Source organism: Vanacampus margaritifer, chromosome 17, assembly GCF_051991255.1.
Source record: "Vanacampus margaritifer isolate UIUO_Vmar chromosome 17, RoL_Vmar_1.0, whole genome shotgun sequence".
NCBI classification, from domain to species: Eukaryota; Metazoa; Chordata; class Actinopteri; order Syngnathiformes; family Syngnathidae; genus Vanacampus; species Vanacampus margaritifer.
Genome location: NC_135448.1, coordinates 18120879 through 18142515, shown reverse-complemented (window position 1 = coordinate 18142515; position 21637 = coordinate 18120879). Strand labels below are relative to the sequence as shown.

At 42.4% G+C, this 21637-nt stretch overlaps 3 protein-coding genes across 3 annotated transcripts; 1 reads left to right on the top strand and 2 right to left on the bottom strand.

Annotated features, from left to right (window-relative positions):
* Window positions 1-579: 579 nt before the first annotated feature.
* On the bottom strand, window positions 580-9534 carry eloa (elongin A). Its single transcript, XM_077548207.1, has 12 exons — window positions 6899-9534; window positions 5516-5572; window positions 5323-5435; window positions 4751-5250; window positions 3876-4234; window positions 3600-3711; window positions 3218-3370; window positions 3031-3128; window positions 1802-1982; window positions 1541-1670; window positions 1033-1190; window positions 580-945 (listed from the first exon to the last, which is right to left on the bottom strand). Exons 1-12 carry the CDS (start codon window positions 6968-6970, stop codon window positions 884-886), a joined length of 1995 nt encoding a protein of 664 aa, XP_077404333.1. The 5' UTR covers window positions 6971-9534; the 3' UTR covers window positions 580-883.
* klhl43 (kelch-like family member 43) lies at window positions 7781-17314 on the top strand. The gene is made up of 7 exons (XM_077548206.1): window positions 7781-7996; window positions 9471-9889; window positions 9978-10126; window positions 11486-11832; window positions 13136-13435; window positions 13515-13690; window positions 14503-17314. The coding sequence occupies exons 2-7, from the start codon at window positions 9573-9575 to the stop codon at window positions 15308-15310; spliced, it is 2097 nt and encodes a 698-aa protein (XP_077404332.1). The 5' UTR covers window positions 7781-7996; window positions 9471-9572; the 3' UTR covers window positions 15311-17314.
* Window positions 17315-17516: 202 nt separating this feature from the next.
* On the bottom strand, window positions 17517-20739 carry rpl11 (ribosomal protein L11). Its single transcript, XM_077548208.1, has 6 exons — window positions 20710-20739; window positions 20323-20476; window positions 19948-20054; window positions 17880-18011; window positions 17690-17800; window positions 17517-17597 (listed from the first exon to the last, which is right to left on the bottom strand). The coding sequence occupies exons 1-6, from the start codon at window positions 20722-20724 to the stop codon at window positions 17568-17570; spliced, it is 549 nt and encodes a 182-aa protein (XP_077404334.1). The 5' UTR covers window positions 20725-20739; the 3' UTR covers window positions 17517-17567.
* Window positions 20740-21637: the final 898 nt, after the last annotated feature.

Below are 21637 nucleotides of genomic sequence, written 5' to 3'. Positions count from 1 at the left end.
AATTAAATAAACTATTTCCCTTGACTTCTGATTTAAAAACTAGTAATCCATCAATTTGTTGTGTATATGTCGTAATATTTATATGGTATCACCATCAGCACATCCCTCTGAGGACTACAAAAGTGGCAAAAATGAGTTTGACTCCCCTGGTTTAGAATCGATAAAAAAAAAAAAAGTAGCTTCAGATGCTCATGACGCATGCCTGCTCTTGTAGACACGTACAAAACTGGAAATAAGTTGCACTGAAGTCCCATTCAGGTATTTGGATACAGGTTGACATAAATAAGTAAAAGAATAACAAGAGTACATTAGTATCGTTACCCCCCCCCCCCCCCCCCCCCCCCGCCCTCGTTTTCAGAGTAGTCACTATCCGTTTCCTTACACTGTGTGTTCATGAGCGTCTCTCGACTATTTCCAGTTCAATAAATGCACAATAAATGATGACGTTTGCGGAGAATCGGTCTGCAGGGACATAAAGTCCTCTTCCGGGTTTGACCAGTCAGTCCCATCAACAACAAAATCATAATATTAAAAAGTCAGTAAGTGAAGGTTATACCTTAATTGGTGGCCACGTTAGTATTTTGCCTTCTGTAGCCACAAATGACTATTTTGTGCATACATTGTGGCAACTGTTTTTTTTTGTTTTTGCCCTGCGTGTCATGTCTGTGCAAGTTTGTGCATTTGCTTCCTAAAAGTACCTTTTTTTTGTTTGTTTCCCGTTTCCACACTGCCGCCATTTAAATAGCTATTTAACAAAAAGGGGCCAAATTAAATACAAATTCTGTCCTTTTTCTCTCTCCAGATTCCACAGAGTTCATTTTTAGTCAAAAAAATATGTTTTAAAGGACACTGCCTTGGATTAAAAGTTTCAATTTAAAAACATTTATCGGCGGGAGAATCTGTTCTTGAAAGCTTTGATAGTTTTGGCCATCATGGGGGCGATTTCTGGAAAGGAAAAAAAAAGACAAAAAAAAAAGACAATGAGATGTTGAAGTGACTCGACGAGCAACATTTGAACAAAACTCGACTTACTTTTGCCTTGCGGCTTTTCCCGGGAAGCGAATGCCGCTCCTAATGCTCCCGCGCTCGATGCCGACGATCGTGACGATCCGGGTGAAGGGTTGAGGAGGGACGAGGAGGACGACGACTGACTGGACTCGCCGGAGTAGTCGACGGTGACCGGTCTTATTCTGGAAGGAGGTGGGATTTTTCAGGGGATGGTGATTTTACAATACGCAAGCAAGTCGAAATTCAGAGTTGCGTGCCTTTCGTGCAGTACCACTTTGTGCCACAACAGCAGTAATGAGCTCTACTGGAAGAGGTGCGGTGTGATTAAGAGTGAGGAAAAAGAGGCAGAGAAGGCCTCAAATGAAGCTCGCCAAAATAAAGTAATTAAAAAAAAATTGGGATTATTTGTCAAAATCATTACATATAAGTATGCAAATTGGACCAACCAACCAACAAGATTTATTTTTTTTTTGTACATAAAAAAATAATCCCAAAAGAAAAATCTCTGACATTTCCGGGATGTGTGACTGACTTGATGGGCGTGGCGGCGGCTGTGGAGGCCGCTGAAGAACCGTTGATGGTCCCAAACTTTTCTTGCCGGCGGCGGACATCTCGAGGCGGCTTGGCCACAGAGTTGACAAACGCCATCTTGACTTGCCGCTCTGCCAAACAACGGCCTTGTATTATAATAAGTGAATTGAAAACATGGAACATAATTCTCTTACAGAGGGCTGAATTCTCTACAAAATAAAATTTAAATAAAAAAAATTGAGAAAACACCCCCGGGCCTCACCTTTGGGCTTGTTGGCGTGCGCCATGCTGATGTTTTGCGTGAGCCTGCGCAGGCGCGCCTCCCGCTCGTCGTGCAGCCGCAGGTACATCTCCCGCCAGGACTCGTACTCCTGCGGCGTCTCCCGCTTGAAGTCGCGTTGACAGTGGCGCATCCACAGCTCATTCGAGTCCTCCGTGAACCACTAACCAAACACGCAACGCCCTGAATGTTAACTATTTGCAGTTTTTCTCCTGCCCGCCTAAATATCATTGGCTTTACGAAGTCAAATAAAGGCTTATTTAGGCCTCGATGAAGCGACGGGTGGCGAAAAAAAGCAGGGTCAGGAGTCCCAGCCAGCGAGTGCTAACACGGCAACAACGGAGAAGAAAGTCGGCCCGGTTTCCACCTTCGGCCGCGGTTCGAGAGCTCACTGGGGATATTGTTAGCGGGGCGTCCGGGTGTAGCGTTTCCCTGTAAATCCTCACGGCTGTTGTTTATGTTCCCCCATGGATACCGCAAAACCCAAAATGGCCGCCACATCCCAAAATGCAACGCATTTTTGGATTGTACTGTATTCATTTTTAAATAAAGACAGATTTTTTTTTTTTAATTCTTTGGCTGGATTGGATTCATTGCATTTTTATTCCTTTCACTGTATATGCAAAGGCTTAATTTGACTAATAATTATTTTAAATGTACACATAATTTTTTTTATTTTACTCATTTTGTTTTTTTGTATTATTTACAACTACTATATTAACTCTTGTCATTAATTGAATGAATTTAACATTGATAAATACATTTGAATTGTGTTCAAGGCCACTTTTGATTTAAAAAGTAAAGATGAGATGGAACATTCAGAGAAAGTTATTAAGTGTATGTAGAATTTTTTTTCTCAAAATAATTTAAAAACAATGTGTTTAATGTGTTATTTATAAGAATTACAATTATTTAATTTTACTAACAAATATGTAAAAATATTTGATTATTTATGATAAATATATTAACCAATTATTTAATGGGATAAATAAAATGGTGCTACTCTATTTTTTTTTTTTTTTACTTCGTCCCGACCGCCAACTTCCCGCCACGACTATAAATATTATCATTTGTGTATAAAATTGTTAAAAGTACACCTCTGCAGGGGCGAACAATACTCCTTGTGCACTCTGACAATGTGGGGGCGACACTGCCACCTATTGTAGTGGATGTGCAATTACACTTTATGTGTGTGTGTGCGTGTGTCTGACCTGATTGCTCTGCTCGATGCGGAACAGCTGCTCCGGAGTGCAGCGCTCCAACACCGGCCCCAGGATCTCAAAGGGGACACCTCCCACCTCATCGATGGCTGAAAGCGTGCCCCCAAAAAAAAAATACCATACCGTGGGTTGGGATTCGGACCGTGAGCCATAATCGACAAAACAGCACAAGACTCACAGTCAATGTTGTTTTGCAGCACGCGGATGCACTGCTCGTACAGCGTCATCATCCGCGGCAGGTAGGCCGTCTTGGATCCCGAGTAGACCACCATCTTGGAGTTGAAGCGCTTGCCCGTGAAGCCGGCGTCCTCTTCGTCGTTGAACACGGGACCTGCGGCGGAAATTTTTATAGTTTGGACTTTTGTTTTTAAATTCATTTAGTTTTATATAGTTTTTGAAGCAGGTCATTTTAGTTGTACCTTTAGTTTTTTTTGTTTTTTTTTGAGGCCACTAAGCATTACGTAATAAAACGACTTCTTCTGGAAGGACATGAAGCAATACCAGAATAAAAACATTGACCCCTGCCACATGCTTTAGCCACATTTAAAGGTACGCGTTACCTTTCCGCCTCTGCGGGGACAGCGGCGTGATGTCGATGGAGGGAAGAGGTCTGTAATCGGGCTGGATGGCCGGCAGGGGGATTTCGGGAAGTGACGGGACGGCCTCCACCACCTGCGCGGAGACGCACGGACAAAACGTGGACAATGTCACTAGAGCTAGGCAGTATCAATATTTGATACAAGCGTTTATTTTATTTCATTAACAAAACTGATTTTTCCAATTTGAGTTATTTTATTCGTTATCATTAATTAAAATTGTTCTTCTTTCTTACTTACCCTTTTGCGTTTTTCCGTCACGGTCGAAGATGAGCTTGAACGAGACCTCTTTGTGCTCTGGACGCCGTTTGCTTTGCTCCCTTTGGAGGACGAGGACGAGGAGGCGGCGGCGGCGGGGGCGCCGGGGGGGTGAGCGTCGCGACGGGAAGACGTCGGCTTTGTCGTGCTCGCAACCACGGAGGAGGAGGAGGAGCGGGAAGGGCGAGCGTGCGAGGACGAGGTCGCCGGCGTGGGCTTTTTCTTCTTCTTAAGGGAAGACGTCGGCGCGTCGTAGGTGAGGAAGGACTCGAAGGACATGGTGGGCGTCTCAAAGTCGTCCTCGTCCTCGCTGGCAGGGTCCTTCTGCGCTGGCGGTCGCCCTGGAGCAACGGAATCCAAATATATATTTATATATATATATTATTTATTTAGGCAATCTACTAAATGAAGTCATTCACTGCCACTGATGCTATAGACGTCAAAGATCCATTTAAACTGGGCAGGCAGTGAAACATTTGTAAAAAAAAAATAATAATAATTACATGCGAGCCAATACATTTTGCATTGAATAACTACAAATTGCCATTTCTGTAGGAAGCACTAAATTCAAAAAGTGAAATGCTGTGGAAATAATTGAATTGTGGAAACACTGAAAATTGTTGGAATGGTTTGAATCTGTCAGGAAATGTGGAAGGATGATATGAAAAATATCTCTTAAATTTGGGAATTTCATTGTGAAAAGCGCGGAATGATGGGAAAGTGGAAATTATTGGAATGTGGAAAATAGTTCCCTAAATTTTCTGTATGAGCTAAAAAAATTTAACCCAATTTTTGGTTGAATATCTGTTCACTTGAACATTTTTTTTCTTGGACAAAAATTGGGATTAAAATGTCACCTTCATCCGCTCCCTTCCTGCTCCCTTCCGACTTCCTGCTGTGCTTGGCGGACTTTGCGGGCGAGCTTCGTTCCCTGTCGGCGTTGCGCTTCTTCCCGTCGCCGCGGCTGGTGGGCACGTGGCGCGACCGCGTCTCGCCGTCGTCCTTGCCGCGGTCCGAGTGGTCGCCGTGATGGTGGTGATGGGGGTTCTTGTCAGTTTTGCTGGGCTTGCTGTGTTTGCGGGGAAGCTGTGGCAGACGGGGAGGGGGAGGGCTGGGCTCGGGTTCAGGCTCGGGGCTGTCGTACTTGTCGGACTGGTCGCTCCCAGGCTGCGGGGGGCTGTATTGCTGGCGCTGGGGCGGCGAGGGGGAGTAGTTGGTACGATAGCCTCGCATTTCTTCCTCCTCGTCTTCTTCTTCTTCTTCGGCATAGGTATGCTCCTCTTCCTCGGGGGAGGGTTCACGCTGGCGTTGAGAATGTGACCGCGGTGCCTCTTTCACGTGACTGTTGCTGCTTCGACTGTTGATGAATACAAAAACATCAAATAAAAAGGAATTTTTTTTTGCGGGGAGTTCTTCCATTCTTACGTACCTGTCAACCGACTGCGGGACGAGTTTCTTCCACTTGGCTACCAGGTTTCTTGCCACCTCTGCAGCTGCTTCGTGTTTCCGGAAGGAGTTCACAGTCTTTCCCACTCCAGTTTCCTAGCAAACACAAAATGTTGCTAAAAATCCCAACGTGAGATGAACACATGAGACGAACACGCCAGGAGGACCAAGCTCACCACCAGGATGTCGACAGTCATCGGCAGCTCGCTGAGTCTTTTGAGTGTCTTGAGAAGCTAATACAAAAGACACAGAAGAACATCAACTTGCTGGTTTGCAGATGAACACCTCAAGCTGCTTTTGACTATAATCATTTTAATAAAAAAACAGCAACATGTGTAAAGAACCACACACGCACTCAATTATCACATGACGTCTTTGTGGTTGCAACCGAGCCTCCTTTACAGATTTAAAAACCGGATTGTGACACAAGTAGAACTCATTTCCCCCTTTTTGGTTATTGTTACTGTGTTACTTTGCTGCTAGGAAACATGTCTGGTCTGTTTCGGCAAAACAAACACACGTCTGCACTAACAAAGGGAATGTCACATTTTTTTTGTTTTTTTTTTTGTTTTCCGCTTTACAGGATCACACATAACCGGACCAAATTGAAGTCGACGTCATGAGTTTGTGCACGTTCACACCCGGAATATCTTCTTTTTTTTTTAATGTCACCGTATGTTAGCTGCTTGGCTAGCGGCTAAAATGGCCTACAATGATCCACGCTGGTCCCACAATCAAATAAAACGACTCGAGTTGTTCTTTCTCCTGAATGAAAGACGCGTGTGTGTGACCGTAAGAGTCGTTCTGCTCGAGTCATTAGCGGGTTTTAAAATTTTAAATAAGCAAAGTTTAAAACCTCTTTCATATATCGTGACGTCTCTAACAACGCGTTCAAATGCCATCGGAAATTAGGCAACTCTATCAGCCAGTCAACAAAAGCACCTGAGTGTTGACGTTGTATATGGACGAGAATTTAGAAAAAAATGCTTAGATATAAAAGATATACAAATCAGACAAAATTAGTCTCATTATGTAGTCATACACAGTCCATCCAATATTGTAAGATACGGGATGTTAATAAACAAAATGAAACAAGAAAAAAAATGGAAAATTGCATGTGACAGTAGTAAACTACAAGAACAACTGAAATTTGTTATTTACACTTAGAACATGCCTTGATTGGGATACAGTATGCATATATATGGACAATTTGAAGATTAAACCATTTTAAAATACTAAAATAAGACAAAATGTGTAATTTTATGTCACCTTTAGGAAAGCAATTAAACAGTTGTTTAAATGGACTGAAGCTGAATGAATGAAAGAACGTTTAATACGTAATGCATTTAAAGAATACGTAGAGCACACTATGTCATCACAACAAGGCCCGATGATCCCGATGTCAATGAACGCATCGCTTCAGACCCTACGCTACTCTGCGGGACCTGCCAAGGCCGCCGCTACGTTCGGGATTCTAATGACAAACGGCCTCGGGGTGGGAAAAGGCCGCCGTTAAACAATCCACTTAACACCTTGCTCAACATCCGCACATTTGTTACCTTTCGCGGCTCCGGGCTCTCCATGAGCCGGGACTGAAGTCTGTCCACTGTTTCCAGCAGCTCCTCCGCCATGTTAACTGCTGGCAAATAATGTCTCCGGAAGCGACTTCATCTCAACTCCAGCGGGGAGGCAAAGTTTCCGCTACCTCAACGCGAAGTTTCATACAGAAATATGAAATTGTTCATATTAAAAATCTAAATTAAAGGCAGTGGAATACGGGAATATATACTGTGCCAAAAAACGGGGCGCAATAGTAAACATTTTCATGGAAACCGGAAGTAGGTCACACAGCTGCGTCTTCACCTGTTTACGTCAGCAAGCGTGTCAATTTTTTTCTTTTATTTGTATATATTTACTTGATTAAAATATTTTAAGATTTTAGCAGATAATTTAATAATGTAATAGTATAATTGTTGCAAAAATAAAAACATATACAGGATTCAAATGGGACGTGTACAAAAAAAAAATTCAAACAGTTTTCAATATTACTGAACTGTAACGAACAGATAATCGCATAGTTTATTTTTCGGACAGAGAGGCTTTTTATTTTATTTCCGTTAAATGTCAACTTTATTTTGATTACCTTCACCAGTAACCTGTCCGGCCACTTGGGGGCACCAGAGATACGTCAATAAGGCACAATCTTTATTTGAAGCAAAAAAGGTCCAAATTCAGCAGAAAGGAAATCAGTGATGAATTTCACTTTATACTTGAATTTTTTTCCCTGACAAACATGGTAACTTTCATTTTGAACACTCAAATCACTCAAGCCTGAAGGCTCTGGGTGTTGGGCCTACCGAGAGGGCCTCTTATGGGTTATTTCTGGCAGGGTGGCTGCCGTGGGTGCCTCTATTTGGACATGGAGGTGGTTTGATGCGCTCTCGAGGAGGCAGTGCTATCGGGGGGGGGGCTTCATGTGTTGAGGGGGTTGAAGCCTACGTCACAAGTATAGTTTGGACCCTGCGATATGGACCAACACATACAGACACAACACAGCACCTTGGTTGAGTGACAGGGGGACAGAACGGTGAGGAAAAAGTGAGAACATCAACAAAGCAACAAGAAGGGAAAAGGGTCCGAGCAGGCAGGAAAGGAAGGTAAACTGACTCTTATTTTCATTTAATAGATTTAAATCGTGCAGCAGTAGGCCTACGTATTTGTGAAAAACAAACCAAGTTGGGTTTTTTCCTAGTTGCATGCAAAATGCCATAGACGGGCAAACAAATAGTATAAAATAATATGCGTATATTCTTTATCCCTTGCAAAAAATGACTATTACGCCAAGTATCTATAAATACTCTGCTGAGATAAGCAACGTTTAAGTTATTGTTTTTAGGTGTGAAAAAGTTAAGAATGTTATGTTTTCATTTCAACGTTTACAAAAACAAACAAAAAACAAAAGTTACCGACTGAACTGTGATTCATGCAAGCTAGTTAGCGTTTAGCAGGCTAACTTTTGTGTGTTTGGCCTTTTTAGCCCTCAAGTTTTATATGGTACAAATCCAACTTAAATCCTTAAAAAAAATAAAAAATAAAATTAAGTCATCGCCGAACGTAATCAGACAATCAAAGCCATGTTGGTTAGCATCGGTTAGCTAAACAGAGAAAGCTAATTTTAGCATGCTATCTGCAGTATAACAGTAAGATTTTAATAGAGTGTTAAGTTAAAGTTAGCTATGTTTAAAACAGTCAGACGCCATCTAAGAAAAGTTAGCTTGTAGTTCAGCTAATCAGACAAAGCTAACTTAAGCATATTTTTAGCTATATAACAATAACATAAACCTTTTTAGTATCTAGAGTGTTAAATTAAAGTTATATTTAAAACACAGTCAGATGACAAGGAAATGTAGCCTTACTGTTGAAAAGAGGAAAAAAAAAGTTCCATTTGCGTCTTATCGGCTACAGATTGTTATGCTAGCTACATTTAAAACACAGCATTATCCGCTATATACAATAAGATAATAGTGGGACATAAAGAATACACACATTTTTATCAGGTACATTGATTGGCTATATGACATACAGTAGGTAGGGTGACCATATTTCCATTTTTTTTTTTTTTTTTGCTTCCATCTAAGTGTAATGGCTGACATAAACAAACTAGCAGTGTGCCAAGACTTTCCAACGATATCAGCGCAAATGTGAACATGATCCAATCCGCTCAAATGTAGGGGAGCGCACTATGAGCTCATTAACCCCCCCCCCGCCCCTCCATACTGCCCCTCGAGTTGGGGGTGTCATTTGAAATAGCTCTGCTCAGAGGACAAGACTGGACGGGATGGGGCAGGGCGGGATGGGGCTGACCCGGCCGGCGGTGCTGGACGGCAGCTGTTGGCCGTGTCTTTTTTTGCGACGTTGGAGTTAAGCGACCAATCAGCTGCCAGGGGACTGGTTCAAGGGGAATGGAAATAATGTCAGACGCTTGAAAATATCCGGGCCAAGGCCGGAGCGGGACGCAGCTAGTGTCATTCCACCCTAATTACTGTATGGAGAGCTGTGCAGGGTGTATAAAAAAATAATAATAAAAAAATGACATCACTCATGCTAATCAACATTTTTTATGTTTTGTAGGTGCTGTGTGTTGTGTCCAAAAGTTTGAAAAGGAAGAAAGAAATATTGGTTCAGGATAAGACCGAAAGCTCTTATTCTCGTTAGCGAGCAACAGGAAGTGCGATGGCTCCAAAGAAGAAGGCCCCGCGCCCGAAAAAAGCCTCCACGGACGCCCTCCCCCAGGTGGTGGCGGAGAAGGCCCCGCCCACCCTGAAGGTGGAGCGCCGCGGCGACGGCGTGGTGGTGGTGGTCGAAAGCGCCGCCAAGAAGATCGAGCAGATGGCGGCGCTGGACATCGCCCAACTCAACAGCCTCAACCTGCCCCTGCCGCCGCCCGTCCTCAAACCCGGGGAGCGCGGCCTGGGACTGGGCAGCGAGCTCACGCGCCCGCTGCACGGCAACGCCATGCTGGAGGAGCTCAGCAAGATGCGGCAGGAGAAGTAATTTGGCGTGATTACAATTGGGATATGATGACAATAAAGTGTTTTTTTATGTCACCTAAATCAACTTGTAAACATTCCTCATTAGGTTCCTGACCGATCTCGAGTTGAGCTGCAAGACCAAATCCTTTGACGTCCACAAGCTTGTGATCTCGTCCGTCAGTCAGTACTTCAGGGAGATCCTGGCTAAAGATCCGGACATGAAGCGTCTGGAGCTGCCCTCCCTCTCGCCTCTTGGTAGGACCGACGCCGCATCCAAAATGACCGACGACAACTTGTCATTTTTGGTACTGGAACTTACGGAAGCGTATTGGATTCACTTCCTGTTTTTCTGACCAATTTTGGGGGGGGGAACTTTTTTCTTTTTCTCTCGCTCTAATTTTTGGTTTTTTCAGATTTTTTTCGGTCATAAAAAAATCAAAATAGGAGAGGGTGGGGGCGGGGATTCAGAAAAACTGGAAAAATTACTCAAAAAAACAGAAGAAAAAAATAACTGTGGAAAATGTATATATTTTTTAAAAATCAGAAAAATAGCACAATTTCCCCCATTTTTTTGTTTCTGTCTTTCTGATTAATTCCCCCCACTTCCTGTTTTTGGAATATTTTTTTATGACAGAAAAAAAATCAGTAAAAGAGAAAAAATTTATTCAGAAAAACTGGAGAGAAAAAAAATACACAAAAAACAAAGCTCCCCCCCAAAAATAGTCAGCAAAACAGATTATTTATTTTTTTCTATTTTCAAGTGAATGCAATACGCTTCTGCAGGAACTAAAAGTGTTGACGTCCCCGAACATTTTTGGTAACTGCACTACCTATCTAATCCAGTGAGTGGCGCTGCTAAGAGCCCCAGCCATTCTTTTTCTCCATTTTCTAAACACAAACTTTGGAACACAGAAGTGGACACCTACACAAAGAGTGCAGGAACTTTTTGAGGTACTGAAATAGAAAGTGGTATTTTATCCTCACATGATTAAAGATTTTGGAGAGGGATAGAAAAAAAAAAGTGACAATTTCTGCGATGGAAAAATTTGACTGTCATATCACAATATTTCGGTGGGTTCTTAACAAATATACCTATATTCTCCTAAAATTAAGTTACATTGTGAGAATAATTTTTACTTTATTCTCATACGATTACAATTTTCATAAAAAATAAAAATTGAAAAAAAAGACTGATTTTCATCTAAAAAAATAATAATGATTTTGTAGTATAGCCTTTTTTGCCTTGGAAAAAAATATCTAATTCAAGACTATTGTGAATCTTTTTCTGCTGAAAAAAAAAATCTCAAATTATAATTTTTTTAATAAATGTAACTAACTAAATAAATGAAACTAATAAAGTAACATAATTGTTAAAGTAAAAAAAAAAGTGAGGAAAAGTCTACTAGAACATCCGAACTTTATGTGGTTTTAAGCAAGGGCACTTAAAATGGCGGCAGGTGTGTGCTGAGCCCCATCAAACATGTAAATATAAAGTATTTACTGTAACTTGCTCTTGGCCTCATTATTCATACCTGCAAACCAGGTATTTGAACAGGGGTGTGTAGACTTTTTCTAATATGCTGATGGTGTATATGGCTACCCCCGCCCCGCCAGGTCTCGCCAACGTGATCACGTTCGCCTACCTGGGCCGCGTGCACATGTCCCTGTACACCATCGGCTGCACGGTGTCGGCGGCGTCCACGCTGCAGATCCCGCAGCTGCTGAAGATGTGCAGCGACTTCCTGCTGGCCGAGCTCAACGTGCAGACGTGCGTGTACGTGTGGAACATCGCCGCCGCCTACGGCCTGCCCACCGTCTGCGACGCCGCCCGCCGCTTCGTGCTGGACAACTTTGTGCAGTTCGCCGACACGCCGCTGTTCACGCAGCTCACGCTGGAGCAGATCTGCGCTTTCCTGCAGGACGACACGCTGGCGCTGCCGTCCGAGGTCGTCGCCTTCCAGGTACGCCTTCCACACCTCCACCAAGTACAGTATTTATCTAGAGGGGGGCGGGGGGGGACTTTTTCAGCGCACATTTTTAGAGAAACAAAAATACAGACCAAGGAAAGCATAATTCTGTGAAGGGACTAATGAGATTGTCACCTTGTCACGATAGAACGTGACTCGCTAGAGCGGAGAACGTCCCCAACGCCAAACAATCCTAAATCCATCCGGGGCTCTAATAGGGGAGGAATTTCCCCACATCCCTTCGCGGCCTCACATCTATTTTCATCCAAGCGTAAAATCAGAAGTGAGAGCAGCTGCTGTTCTGGCGTGTGACACCCGACCACCTTCAAACAAAATCAAACAGCTGAAGAAGAGAGACATACTGCAATATTAACACCACCAACAGGGGGTGCCCTAGTCCACGCATTCCAAGTACAATACAAAAATATGATATACAAATAAGAACATGACTTTTTTTTTTTCCCATGGAAATCAGAATATTTCGTCCATTTTTTCCTTGCCAATAAATATGCCTACATTCTCCCAAAATAAAGTTTAATTTTGAGAAGAATTTTTACTTTATTCTCATACGATTATGATTTTTATTTATTAACAAAAATAAAATAAATACTTATTGTCTTCCTTTTTGGTAAAGTTTTTGGAACTTTTTTCATCCAAAAAAAAAATACTATTTTTATAGGACTTTCACCCCACATATTCATTAAGTCCAATACACAAACCTAACAATTCAACAACTTTTACCTTGAGAATAGCAGTCTAAATTAAATCAAGAATTAAAAAAAACTTAAAAAGAAGCATTAAATTTAAAGTCAATGATTTATGAGACTAAAGTTTAATTATTATTTTTTTTTATAAAAATAATAATAAATTAAGATTTTTCAAGAAAAAAAAAAGTTGTAATCTTGGGGGGTCTTGCGATTTAAGGGCCATCTAGAAAATTTTGAAAATAGCCCTACTGGGAAATTGCAATTGCAATCTTTTGAAAATAAACGTTTTTTTTTTTTAAATAAAAAATTATCACAATACAAGACAAAATAATTTTTTTAAGGATTTTTAGAAAAATAGTCAATCTTCAGAGAAAAGCCCTATTTTTTCAAAGAAATGTGTGGTTTTGTAAAATGACAATGTGCAATGTTACTCAGTCTTTTTTATTGCGATTTTTACAAAAGAAAATAAGCTCAGATAACAACCAATCACTACTGACTTTGGTCATGTGACATTCGCAGGCTGAGACCTTTCAGCACTGTGATGTCATTTTTCAGTCAAAATGACGCGACGTGATTTGACGTTTTCCCAGCTGGCCATGAAGTGGCTGGACTTCGAGGCGTCCCGTCAGCCGCACGCCGCGGCGCTGCTGTCTCACGTGCGTCTGGAGACCATCCCGGCGGGCGAGCTGGTGAGCCAGATCCAGACGGTGCCCCGCATGATGCAGGACCCGCAGTGCCACCGCCTGCTGGTGGAGGCCATGAACTACCACCTGCTGCCCTGCCAGCAAAACGCCCTGCAGTCCCGCCGCACCCAGGTCCGAGCCAGCCATCACGCCCTGATCGCCGTCGGCGGGCGGCCGTCCCTCACCGAGCGCGCCCTGAGCCGCGAGGTGCGTTCTCGCGAAACATCCCATTTGGCCTCAAACTGAAATCCCGCCTTGACCTTTAACCCCGCTCAATGTCCTCCAGGTGCTGTGGCGGGAGCCCCGCGATGGAGGCGCCGCCTGGCGTCACCTCACGCAGCTGCCGGCAAAGAGCTTCAACCAGTGCGTGGCGGTCATGGATGGCTTCCTTTACGTAGCAGGCGGCGAAGACCAGAACGACGCCCGCAACCAGGCCAAGCACGCCGTCAGCACTCTAAGCAGGTCACCATGAAAAAAGACACGCGCAATACTTACGCAACTTTTTTTGTTTCATTAAAAAAAAAAAAAAAAAAAGCATTTTATTTTAATAGGATGTAGAATCTTTTTTAAACAATACTTGTAATGTTACATTTTTTTCCTCAAAAAGGAATATTCATGTTATATTTATTTATATTTAGTTTGTTATGATTATACTTAACTATCGGCATACAAATTTCAGCCCAAAATGTTTTCATTGTCAAAACATTTTGAATTTTCTAAAAATAATAAAAAAACATCTAATAGATTTTTTTTTCTCAAAAAAATAATTGTGGACCGCCAACGCTAAAAAAATATTGGTTGTATTCTTGTAAGGCAGTAATGAGACTAAAAAAAAATCCTTTAAAAAATTGTCTTATTGTATTTTATTCTAAAAAATAATAATAATAATATTCGTGATATTCATTTTTGTCATGAATTTAATGTTTTTATAATATTTTTAATATGAATTTTTAGTTTATTCTTGTAATATTGTCATTTTCTAGTCTGAAGTTTTTGTAATTTATTATTTTTTCCGGTAATATTTTTTCCGCATAAATTTGTGTGATTCTTGTAATATTGCAATTTTTTAAAAATGGAATTTGAGTGTATTCTTGTATTACTGAAATGTTTTTGCATATTTTTTTCGCGGAATATTGCTATTCTTTAAAGAAAGTATACAACTTGGTTCTTCTAATATTGCAGAAAAATAATATTTAACAAATTAGGTTCAAATTTGCAAGAAGGATGGTAAGTTGCAATTTAAAATAACATGTTTTGTTTCGCCTTGCACGCAGATACGACCCTCGCTTCAACACGTGGCTCCACCTGGCCAACATGCGTCAACGCCGCACGCACTTCTCGCTGTCGGCCAGCGGGGGGCGCCTGTTCGCCACGGGCGGCCGCAACATGGAAGGCCTGCTGGCCACAGTGGAGAGCTACCTGCCCTCGGCCAACGCCTGGCAGATGCGCGCCCCCATGGAGGTGCCGCGCTGCTGCCACTCCAGCGCCACCCTTCCGTCGGGCGACATCCTGGTGACGGGCGGCTACGTCAACTGCGCCTACACGCGCTCCGTGGCCTGCTACGGCGTGGAGGGCGACGCCTGGACCGAGAAGCCCGCCATGGAGATGCCCCGCGGCTGGCACTGCTCCGCCACGCTGGGCGGCAAGGTGTACGTGGTGGGCGGCAGCCAGCTGGGGCCCGGCGGGGAGCGGGTGGACGTCCTGGCCGTGGAGGTTTTTTCCCCCGAGGGCGACGGGTCATGGAGCCGCGCCGCCCCGCTCCCACTCGGGGTGAGCACGGCCGGCCTGTCCACGCTGGGGCCCGACAAGCTGTACCTGACCGGAGGCTGGAACGAGGCGGAGAAGCGCTACAAGGCCGCCGTCCAGACCTACGACCCGGCTACGGACAGCTGGGCCCGCGCCGAGGACCTGCCGGAACCCACAGTGGGGGTGTCGTGCTGCGCGCTGGCCCTGCCGCCGCGGCAGGCGCCGCGCCGCCAGCAGCACCGCAACACGCCAGCTCACGAGGAGCCGCAGCAGCAGCCCACCGGGAAGAACCGGAGCCGGGAGAGCAGCATGCCGCCGCAAAGCGTGACGGCGTAAAGGGAACATCGACCGAGGACAACCGGGCCAGCATCTCTGCTCAACTTGATATTCATCAGAAATCAGCACGGGAAACTATTTGGAACGGAATTAAGTGCCAAAAATTGAGTAATTAGGACATAAAATTAGGCTGGTATTAAAGTGCAGTAAAAAAAAAAAAAAAAAAAGGTAACTGCACTACCTATCTAATCCAGTGAGTGGCGCTGCTAAGAGTCAAATCTGAAAGAAATACAAACAAGAAACGAGCCACTGAGAACTAGCGTGAGCGAACTATTGTTGACATTTTTCAGGAGAGGATTTAAAGTTTGCTAACTGTAATTAAATCTTGCAGTTCTATTTTGCTGACTTGTGGCAATGATGACCACTTTTGGATACTTGATTTCAATACGTCAGATATCCGTATTTGCCAAATATAATGATTTTGGGACCTGGATCGTTTTGCTTGCACTTTTACCTTCAACTGTGGGTGCTGCGGATCCTCTTCAGTTTCATGGGTCGGACCCCGGTCAGTGTCACCTCGGACGGTTGCCTGATAGAAACTACAATCAGAAAAAGTCTAGCGCAATAGTGGGCTCAAATTGCAATACAATACGATAGAATGGTACCCAAGCTGAAGCGCTACTGACTTTGTGAAATCTTGAGGCGGCCATCTTGGAAAAGGGGTTTGGCCCAGTGTCACGAAGATAAATCAGGAAAAGTGCCAAGGGAAGTAATGGTCCGCTCCCTATAGGGCAAAATTGGAACTAAAACTTGAATTAGATAAAGTATTCATCTGAAAAGGTTTGCCTTTTCTTAAAAAAATAAAATAAAATCTTCAAAACAACAAAAGTTGGCCCACTCTCATTCTCAGCCACTGAAACTATGGTAAACAATACAAATCCGGGAAAAAAAAAAAAGTGCACTAAATCACATTGCAATAGAAATAAGATTCAATTGGGGTTTAACGCCAAATCTTGAATCATAATAGAATACAATACAAATAGTACAAAAGCATACAATAATGCAATTATGAAGTAAAAATCGTTTTTAAAATCCAAATCAGAATGGAACTAAAATGCAATAAACTGAATTAAGGTCAATCTTAAAAAATAGGAATGAAATTAAAGATTTAAGATTGAAGGTAAATCAAAAAGTCAAATTAGTAACAAATCCGAATGTTAAACCAAAAAATATAGCAAATAAAACCTGAAATAAAAATATTATACTACATTAACAAATATTAGCGCTCGTTAATGGTCGGCATCCAAAAGCAAAATTAAGACTATAAAAATAGATTATAGTCAATTTACAGTAAATCAAAATTTGACAATAGTGAAAACAATTCAATTATGGTCAAGTTTAACATGAAACACAAGTACAGTCGATTAGCAAGTGCACATACCATTGATTAAGATTCATTTAGTTACACATTTTTAATTTCAATACCTAAATTGTAAAAAAAAAATTTAAAAAAATAAGTTTGTTTTTTTAAATGATGAAGTAAGGAGGAGCACTTGCATGTTCCGGCATGTTCTCAAGAGGGATGAAAACGAGAAATATTTTGGAGATGGAATCTCCCTCCAGCAAGGAAGCGGAAAGCTGAAGCGAGGACGACGAAAAGACGAAACGGGAAGAAGAGTTGCAAGCGGCGAGAACGACTCTCAATCGGCCAATGACACGAAAATCACTCTTGTTGTTGCGCCTTGTGAGTTTCGGAGCCATTAAGGAGAAGAATCAGGAAAGAAAAGCAAATACACGGAATAGTTTGTATGTTATCGACGGCATCGCAACAAACTACATTTGAAAGGGAAAAGCTCATGTATTATTTAAGATGTCCTAAGAGAGGAAGAATGAAGTCACGTCAAATAAAATAACTTAAAACATTTGTTAAATACGGTGAACCAGTGAGACAATTGACGTGTTAAGATCAGTAATGAAAAGAAAAAAAAGTGAATCCATCCCGCTTGTATATGATGAGATGTCATGTTTTTGGGTTTCACTGAATAAAAGACAAACTGAACAAAACTGGCCTCCCTCACTAGAGCATGCTGGGAAATGAAGTTCTTCATATTTATCACTATCAATTTTTAAAAGAAATAGAAAACAGACTCAATTTGGACACATAGCTTAACCATTGGCCATCCAAATCATCTTCAGCATTAGTGACTTTTTTTTTTGTAGTTTAGTACCAAATAAAAGCTATTAAAATGAGGACAGGAGCAGTCTATTCTTTTCTATTTTTTATTACTTTCTTACAAAGATGTCAAAGGTGGTCCTTTTACTTGCCGGGGAGGATGACGCCATCGTACTGAAAGGAAACAAACACAAAACAAGGCCGAGCGTTATTGAGCGGCGTTATTCGACGTGGGCGATTCGTGGCGTGTTTTGCGCGGCACTGACTTTCTGCTGGAACCAGCGCATGGACTCCTCTTTGCGGATGCGGTGCCTGAAGCCGATGCGGCCGCGTTTCCGCTTCTTGTCTGCGATGCTGAAGCCGGGTCGGCCCAGAACCTGAACGCGGCAGTTTCATCACGACACAGTAGTCGATCCCAGATCAAAGTTGACGAGCGCGCGCGTGCGGGTCACGTACCACGTAGAAGTCGAGTCCGTAGATGCCGATGCTGGGGTCGTACTTGATGCCCAGGTCGATGTGCTCCTGGATGCCGAAGCCGAAGTTTCCGGTATCGGAGAAGTTGTTCTTTCTCAGCTCGTACTCGCGCACCTGCGGCACAGTCGCGCTTCGATTGAAATGACTTTCCACCGTTCTTATTTTCAGTTTTTATTCTGTCGATGAGAAAAAGTTAGCTTTATGGCACGGGCACTATGCGTGTAATTAAGTTTCTGAAAATAAAAATTGCATACATATTAGGGAGATATTGAAATAATTTAGTTTGTAAGGCTGTGCAATTAATCAAAATGAAATTTCAATTATTTCACTCCACAATTACAAAATTGGCATAATCGTAAAAAAAATAATAGATTATTAACTCTTTCACTGCCACTGACGTTTAAAGACGTCAAGTAAAAACCTACGCTTCACTGCCAATGACGTCAAAAGACGTCATCCAATGATTTTTTTTTTTTTTTTTGAAACGGGTAGAGGAAACCCTCCCGCATGTCTGGTCAAAGTTTCAAGTCTGTCTGTTGTGCCTAAGGACTATTTTTGGCCCCTAGAGGGCAGCGATGACTCTCTTTTGACAAGATCGGGTGGGCGTCAGTAGAGGCGGAGCTAGAGCGTCGAGCAGGAGATGAGAATGGAAGACAAAGGAAAAATGGCGGCCGGTCGCGAGGATCTCACACCCGAGACGTTTTTTTCAAAGACCAAAAGCATCGCTGAAAAAGCACATTGTTGACGATGATCATCATAGATGATGAAGATGAGGGTGACTCCGTGGTTGGAAAGCATTGACGCGGCAGTAGAAGACGTTAGATGGAGCTAGATGGAGGAGGGAACGGGCAATGGCGAGCGTTTGCAAGCAGCTCTACACTTACAAGACGAAAGGCATCGACCAACGCTAAAATAGTGCATTGATGACGACGGTGATCATACTCGATGATGATGAAGGTGAATCCGAGCTTGACGGCGAAATTGGAACCGCTGACGCGGCGGCTATTACGGTGTCGTAACGCGGAGCGCAACCGAGCACGCACAGGCGGACGTTCGATCGGACGACGGAGAGTGCCCCGAGTCCAATGCATATTCATCGGAGGAGTGTGTACAGTCTGCTACTTGCTTTTTATTCCCCGGAAAAAAAGGCCGTCAAGAAAGTGTAACGTTTGCACGCAAAACGGACCAATGTGAAAGTGAAAGTAAACTGTTGTACGAGTCCAGCGGCGTCTCCTTGCAAGCAGGGGAGCGTTACAAAAGGAAAAACTGTATTTGAAACATCCACATAATTGTAAGTAGTACCACAGTTGCACACATTTGGAAATAGTTTGCGAAATTGTTTTGTCAAATTGTTACACTGTTGAATGGAAATAAACGTATTTTGCAATCAAAAAACACTTTTTCATTGTTGGTGAAAGCGTTTTACAGAAGTAAAGCACTATTTAGGTGTTTGTGGCATCATTCATGGACAAAAAGAAGTGTACAATTCACTAGAGTGCATGAAATAACATCGTTTCACAAAAAGCTCTTTTTCTCCGTTTTTTGTTTCAAAAGAGAGCATTTCGGTGAAAGTAACCATTTTCTATTGTTGATTACTGAAGAACGGAATAAGGTAGAAACAAACTTTTTTTTCTGATGAAAGCTGAGAGTCCAATCTTTCATTTGGTAGTATGTGTGTTTCCATAGTCCAAACACAACATTTTCTGTGGACCTTGAAAGATCACTCAAAATGCTTAAATCGGCTGGCAGTGGGGACAACCCGTTTCTGAAAACGTCTGGCAGTGAAAGAGTTAATATAAATTTGAGTTGTTTAAATATATGTATTTACACATTTTCTATTTAAAAAAAAATGTGGTTCAAAGAAACTTAATTAAACCTAATTGTGATTTCAATTATTACCAAATTAGTTGTGATTAATATTTTCTTCACAATCGAGCAGCGCTAAGATTAAGGCTTTGTTTTGTGAAAATATGACCAGGCCAATATTCCAGTATATGAAGAGGGTGGTCTAAGCTTGTGATTGCCAGGCGCGCAGCACACGCCAACTCACCCTGAGTCCTTTCTCCAGGATCTCCTCGGCTTTGGCGCCGCGAACGGTGCAGTGGACGGCAATCTTCTCGTTTCTGCGGATGCCGAACGATCTCACAGTGTAGCGAGCTGCAACAAAATACACCCAAAAGTCATCGTCCAAACCATCTCACTGTGCGGCGCATATGCTACGTTCAAGACCGCTGGGAATCCGGAAACGTTCACGCTTGAGAATTTTGCATGTCCGCAATAATTGTCAGCAAAAAATAAAGTAAAAAATAAATAAATAGCACCAATTAGCTTTTGAGGAACCCATTTCTTCTTTTCACCATTTTTTTTGTAAGACAGAAGCTTCTAACTTTTATTCTTCCATTTGTTGCCCAACTGGACCGCTCACCCTTGGAGAAGACAGGTGTCTGTCCTGTAAGCTGCTCCAGCACTTTAGCAGCTCGGGTCAGCCTGTCGCCGCTCTCGCCCACGCAGATGTTCAGGCAGAGCTTGCGGATGCGCAGCTCCCTCATGGGATTCTCCTTCTTTTCACCCTGTTCCTGCTGTACAAAGTGGACAGATTTTATTAGCAAGACGACAGTGACAGCTAAAATACGCAACACAACCGGGTTAAGTTGATTCATGCCCCCTAAAAAGTTGCGGATTTACATGTCCAAACAGAGCAGTGACTCCCAACCACTGCACTGTGTCAGACCAAAAATAAAAAATAAATTTCATTGACTGCAAAATGCAAATAATGTACATTTCATCATCAAGTACAGAAAGTATGATTAACCTGTTGCAGAGTCATGAAACAGAATAGCTTTGAGTTCAAATGGACATTCCCAGATTTCACGCAGAGTCACTTTGTTTGTAAATTCACAGTGACTTTTATTTGGAGAGGTTTCGCTCAAAGGTTGAGAACATGCCCGTACATATCCCCTCTGTTAGCTTAGCCACGCAGCACTAACACGCAAGAGAAATAAGATTAAAAACTGACGTTTTGTTGTCAAACTACAGAAACTAATTCAAAAGGTCTACTGGACCCGTTGCTAAGAATCACATAATTAAACAAACTCTTCTTGTTGACGAGTAACGACGCAAGTGCTCCATTTTCAGGGCACCTAGCATGTTAGCCTTAGCCGCTTTCCATATTTCCGGGCGACTAATCGTGATAATCTGCGGAATATGACTTGTGATGTTTCGACAACATGAGTGTCGAATTATTCGTGGGTGAAACAACAGTTCATACGCGTCCGTAGCTCCGATGGTTGCGGATTACGATGGCGTCTTCGTGGCGGTTTATTTGTATGGGCTGATCATCTACTCACCGCCATGTTGGATCGCTAGAAGAGAACGTAGCACTTCCGGTGAGGAGTATTTATATGCGCGTGTGACCCGGAAAACAGTCCGATGATGGATGGTGTTATGAAACGCAAGTTCCACTTCCATTCCACTAATAAACAATAAATACGAAAACAAAAAACAACACGATGAAAAAAAAAAACCTATGAAAACAAAAAATATGTTTTAACTTAGATTCATAGAGTGCTTATTGATAGTGTTCGTGTATTATTGATTTGATTGAATTTTACTGTACATTTTGGGTGCAATATAACTAACAATTGCATCATTATATAACAATGTCAGTAGTATTACAATTCCTAATTTGTATAAATATTACTGTAGCATAATTTGCTCAAGAGCACCTTTACAATAGTATA

Bases quoted from the DNA above. Each gene is read 5' to 3' on its own strand.
- rpl11 (XM_077548208.1), bottom strand. The intron at 20,055-20,322 runs GTGAGCGGTCCA...ATTTTGTTGCAG, and splicing joins GACACCTGTCTTCTCCAAGG to CTCGCTACACTGTGAGATCG. The intron at 17,801-17,879 runs GTACGTGACCCG...TGCCGCGTTCAG, and splicing joins ACGGACTCGACTTCTACGTG to GTTCTGGGCCGACCCGGCTT.
- eloa (XM_077548207.1), bottom strand. From the start codon at position 6,970: ATGGCGGAGGAGCTGCTGGAAACAGTGGACAGACTTCAGTCCCGGCTC. The intron at 5,436-5,515 runs GTGAGCTTGGTC...TGTGTTTGCTAG, and splicing joins TGACTGTCGACATCCTGGTG to GAAACTGGAGTGGGAAAGAC. The intron at 5,251-5,322 runs GTACGTAAGAAT...ATTCATCAACAG, and splicing joins GTCCCGCAGTCGGTTGACAG to TCGAAGCAGCAACAGTCACG.
- klhl43 (XM_077548206.1), top strand. From the start codon at position 9,573: ATGGCTCCAAAGAAGAAGGCCCCGCGCCCGAAAAAAGCCTCCACGGAC. The intron at 11,833-13,135 runs GTACGCCTTCCA...ACGTTTTCCCAG, and splicing joins CCGAGGTCGTCGCCTTCCAG to CTGGCCATGAAGTGGCTGGA. The intron at 13,436-13,514 runs GTGCGTTCTCGC...AATGTCCTCCAG, and splicing joins AGCGCGCCCTGAGCCGCGAG to GTGCTGTGGCGGGAGCCCCG.